This window comes from Sciurus carolinensis, chromosome 11 (assembly GCF_902686445.1).
Source record: "Sciurus carolinensis chromosome 11, mSciCar1.2, whole genome shotgun sequence".
In the NCBI taxonomy this organism is placed as follows: Eukaryota; Metazoa; Chordata; class Mammalia; order Rodentia; family Sciuridae; genus Sciurus; species Sciurus carolinensis.
This window is the reverse complement of record NC_062223.1, coordinates 28,007,211-28,011,960: the sequence shown is the minus strand read 5'-3', so window position 1 is coordinate 28,011,960 and position 4,750 is coordinate 28,007,211. Positions and strand designations below refer to the sequence as shown.

The 4,750-nt window shown below is 37.0% G+C and overlaps 1 protein-coding gene across 1 annotated transcript; it reads right to left on the bottom strand.

Annotated features, from left to right (window-relative positions):
- Positions 1-2,652: 2,652 nt before the first annotated feature.
- On the bottom strand, positions 2,653-3,570 carry LOC124960032 (olfactory receptor 4A47-like). The gene has a single exon (XM_047518554.1). The coding sequence runs from the start codon at positions 3,568-3,570 to the stop codon at positions 2,653-2,655; it is 918 nt and encodes a 305-aa protein (XP_047374510.1).
- Positions 3,571-4,750: the final 1,180 nt, after the last annotated feature.

Sequence of the window (4,750 nt, the reverse complement as noted above, 5' to 3'; positions counted from 1 at the left end):
ATCAATGTTCATTGCTGCTCAATTCACCATAGCCAGATTGTGGAACCAACCTAGATGCCCTTCAGTTGATGAATGGATAAAGAAACTGTGGCATATATATACAATGGAATATTACTCCGCAATGAAGAATGATAAAATTATGGCATTTGCAGGCAAATGGATGAAATTGGAGAATATCATGCTAAGTGAGATAAGCCAATCTCAAAAACTAAAGGACGAATGATCTCGCTGATAAGCGGATGAGGACATATAATGGGAGGTGGGAGGGGTTAGCATTAGGTTTAGGGTTAGGTTTAGGGTTAGGGATAAGGAGTGTGGTAAGAATGAAGGAAAGAAGGACTGTATAAAGGGAAGAGAGGGTGGGAGGGGTGGGGGAAGGGAAAAAAATAATGAATCAAACATCATTGCCCTATGTAAATGCATGATTACACAAATGGTATACCTTGACTCCATGTACAAACAGAGAAACAACATGTATCCCATTTGTATACAATAACAATAAAAAAAAGTTGAGCAGAAACCATATTTTAGTAAGTTGCATTAGAGTTGTGTGTTTTTAAAAAACTTTTTCAATTCTATAGATTTTTTTAAAAATATTTTAATCTTTTATTGGTTCTTTTCATTTATGTGTGACAGCAGATTCCATTTTGACACAATTATAAAAGCATAGAATATACCTTGTCCTAATTCAGTCCCCCAAAATTGATAAATAGGCATCGTACATGTTTTGGGTGTATAACATGATGTTTTATATATATATATATATATATATATATATATACACACACACACATTATGAAATGAACTGTACGATTACCTCACCTCATCATCTCACACAGTTAAGCTTCAATTTTTTTTGTGGTGAGAATACTATTCTCTTAAATCTCAATTGTACAATGCAGTATTGTTAACTACAGCTAGCATGCTGTACATCAGATATCAGAAATCACTTATCTTTTTATACTTGCTCTTTTTAGATATACATGACAGTAGAGTGTATTTCAACATATTGTACATACCTGGAGTATAACTTATCCTATTTTTGTGGTTGTACATGATGTGGAGTCACCATGGCTATATATTCAAATACAAGGATTGGAAAGTTATATCTGATTAATTCTACTGTCCTTCCTATTCCCCTCACCCTCCCTTCTCTTCATTCCCTTTTATCTAACACAATGAACTTCAATTCATCCCCTCCCTACCCTCCCTTGTTGTGAGTTAGTATCCACATATCAGAGAGAACATTTGGTCTTTGTTTTTGGAACTAGCTCATTTCATTCAGCACAATATTCTTCAGATCCATCCATTTACTGGTAAATGCCATCATTTCATTCTTTGTGACTGAGTAATATTCCAGTGTGTGTGTGTGTGTGTGTGTGTGTGTGTGTGTGTGAAGAGAGAGAGAGAGAGAGAGAGAGAGAGAGATTTTGTGTGTGTGTGCATTTCACATTTGCTTTATTCTTTCATATGTTGAAGGGCACCTAGGTTGGTTCCATAGCTTGGCTACTGTGAACTGAGCTGGGGTTGACTTTTGCAGGACCTTCAAGGAAGAGAACAGGTGACTAAAATTTACACAGGGTAATATTTTAGGGTGCTTAAACACTAGGCCTACTGACTGTGGTTTATACAGCTGATGCACTTGTCAAAAGATACAGAACTATAGTCTAAATAGGGTGAACTAACTATGCACTGTGAGTACTATTCTTACTTCCAAATGAACAAAACAAAACAAAATGTAATTGTCTTATATTCCAACCATCAATACTTGGAAAATATAATAGAAGACAAGGTCTCATTTACAGAACTAACATAAAAGACAGACTCCAAAGGACTAAACGTTAAAGAATCATATTAGATATCTGTGAAAGAAATATAGAGCACTATTGGCCATAAAGAACCCAAACTTAGACATAAAAATTATTTTATTGCAGAATTATTTGGTGTTGAAAAAGGTTGGGAGCAACTTGAAGAGGACTGGACACTAATTTTATGACATTTTTATAAGGAGTTATTATACATAAAAAGGAAAACTGAAATGAGGTAGATCTATGGGGACTATATTGGAAGATGGTCAAGAGGCTGAGGGGGATGCAAACTTTCATGCGTTGAAATGAAACCACTTGTGCTTATATGTCAACACATCTGTGTGAGCTAAGAGTCTCATCTAAAGAATCTCAGAAGAACATTTCAGTGGCTGCAGCTCAGAGTTGCACTGGGACACCTCTTGAGAGATGTGAAGATGATTTATTCCACCATTGTATCATTTGCACGGGAACTGTTTTTGGTTTGTTTTTGTGTTGCTGGGGATGGAACCTGGGGCCCCATGAATGCTGGGCAAGCATTCTACCACTGAACTACCTCCCTGGCCCCTGGGTTCCATTTTTAACATTTATAAGTATCTATTACACTTATCCTTTTATATTTTAAAAATTGAAACTTGTACAAAGAAAATCCTACGTGTAATGCAACTTAAATTAAAATAATATAGCATTAAATAGTAAAATAAAAAGAATCTCTTTGAGAGAATCTAAAAATAGGAGGATTACAAAATAAGAAATAAAATAAGTGTAGAAGGTGAGGAAAAATCAGTGCAATGCTATATAAATACTCCCTGTTCTATGTGCATTAGGCTTTCCAGGTGCAACTCACTTATTTGACTTTTCCTCCCCAGAGTTTCTTCATGGCATTTGTCATCTCTGAGTTTCTCAGAGTGTAGATGATGGGGTTCAGCATGGGGGTTATGACTGTGACAAACACACTCAAAGGTTTATCAATGGGGAAAGTCTTAGCTGGTCTTACATACATGAAAATACAGGGAACAAAGAAGAAGACAACCACAGTGATGTGGGAGCCACAGGTGGAGAGAGCTTTCCGCCTCCCTTCCTGACTCAGGTTCTTCAGCGAGTACAAGATGACCACATAAGACACGAGTAAGAGCAGAAACACAGTTGTGCAGATGAGTCCCCCATTGGCCATCACCAAGAGGCCAATGGCATAGGTGTCAATACAGACGAGTTGCAATAAGGGGTACATGTCACATAGGAAATGATTAAAGACATTGGGGCCACAGAATGGGAGCCCGTAAATGGTGCTTAGTTGAATTACAGAGTGCAGAAAGCCTCCAACCCAGGACACTACCAGCAGCACAACACACACCGATGGCCTCATAATAATTAAATAATGCAAAGGCTTACAGATGGCCACATAGCGGTCATAAGCCATTGCCAACAGAAGAAAGGCCTCTGATCCACCAAAAAAGTGTTCTGTAAAGAGCTGAGTCATGCAAAGCTTGAAGGATATGGTATTTTCCCCAAGGAACAAATCAGAAATCAACTTGGGAGAGAAAACTGATGAATAAATGGCATCCATAAATGATAAGCTAGCAAGAAAGAAGTACATTGGTGAGCCCAGGGTCTTACTGAAGGTTATGGTCATAACAATGAGCAGATTTCCCACCATGGTTAGGATGTAGATGAGCAAGAACATAACAAAAAGTACTTTCTGCAACTTTTGATTCCGTGTGAGGCCCAAAAGGACAAAGTAAGTTACATTATTCCTCTGTTCCATGTATTATTTTATTGGTGATGACTTTGGATATTAAAAACAGTTTACCTACAAAACAATGAAAAAGTAGAACTATCTCAATCTTGATCTTTATTCATTCACTCACTTACTGTGTGTGTGTGCAAAATAAGACATAAATGTTTCATGTGACACACTGTGTGACCTCTACTCTCATAGTCTCAGATATCCTGCCAAGTCATTTAACCCTCCTGTGAGTGTCTTTATTTGGATTACCCTTCTTCTCTTAACCTAGAAATGAATAATTGTTGAAATTGTCTATTTTCAACATGATCTGTCTCATAATTTTCCAAATAGTATCTGAGACTAATGAGTGAATATCTTCAATTAGATACCCCTTTAGTGTGTACAAGTAATTTTTAATTTTTTTTATGATAAATCTATTCCTTCTTAGTTTTTCTCTAGTGAAATGGTACTTTCTTCCCTGTTCTTTCTCAGATCAAGTTCTCATAGTTTTCTTCTCTCTTTTAGTCCTTTCATGTCACTTAATTATATATTTAATAAGTTCTCTTGAAGCTTTATTAATATTTTAAAAATCTGGTCATTGTCATTTTATCCACTGTCTACTGCAGTAGACCCCTGTGAGGTCTATCTAGTTTCATTTTAGCCTTCAACAAATTACTTTCCTGAGGTATCCCAAATTATCTGTTTAAATATTATTAAGATCATATCACTCCTTTGCTCAAAACCCCTACTGGAGATTCCTTCCACATGCTCAACAAAGTCTATTCTCCCTACCTCGACTTACAAACCACAGATGACTGTAATCCAGGTCACTGCCCGAATTCATCTCTTGCAAGTCTCCATGGTTATCTGCTCAAGTCTTTTTCTTCTCTTCAAATATCCAAAAGGATTTTCCATCTCCTTAGTTCCATTGATTCTTTGGTAGATGCTAACTTCAGAGAGCAGAGGCAGATATCACGATCTCTAAAATAATGTTAAATATTGTGCAAATTTTGTAGTATGTTCAATGTTTTATGTACTCATTCAAACAACAAGCATTTTAGGGGCACTCACCTGTGTCATGCAGATCGAATGAGGGTGACTTCAGGCCATCAGAGAGTGTCCACTAGCTCATCGAGGCTCAGGGTCTACTCCAGGGGTCATGTCATCAGAGGATAGAAATCTTGGTGCTGACTGAGAAATCAGCTTCTCACCATGAGTC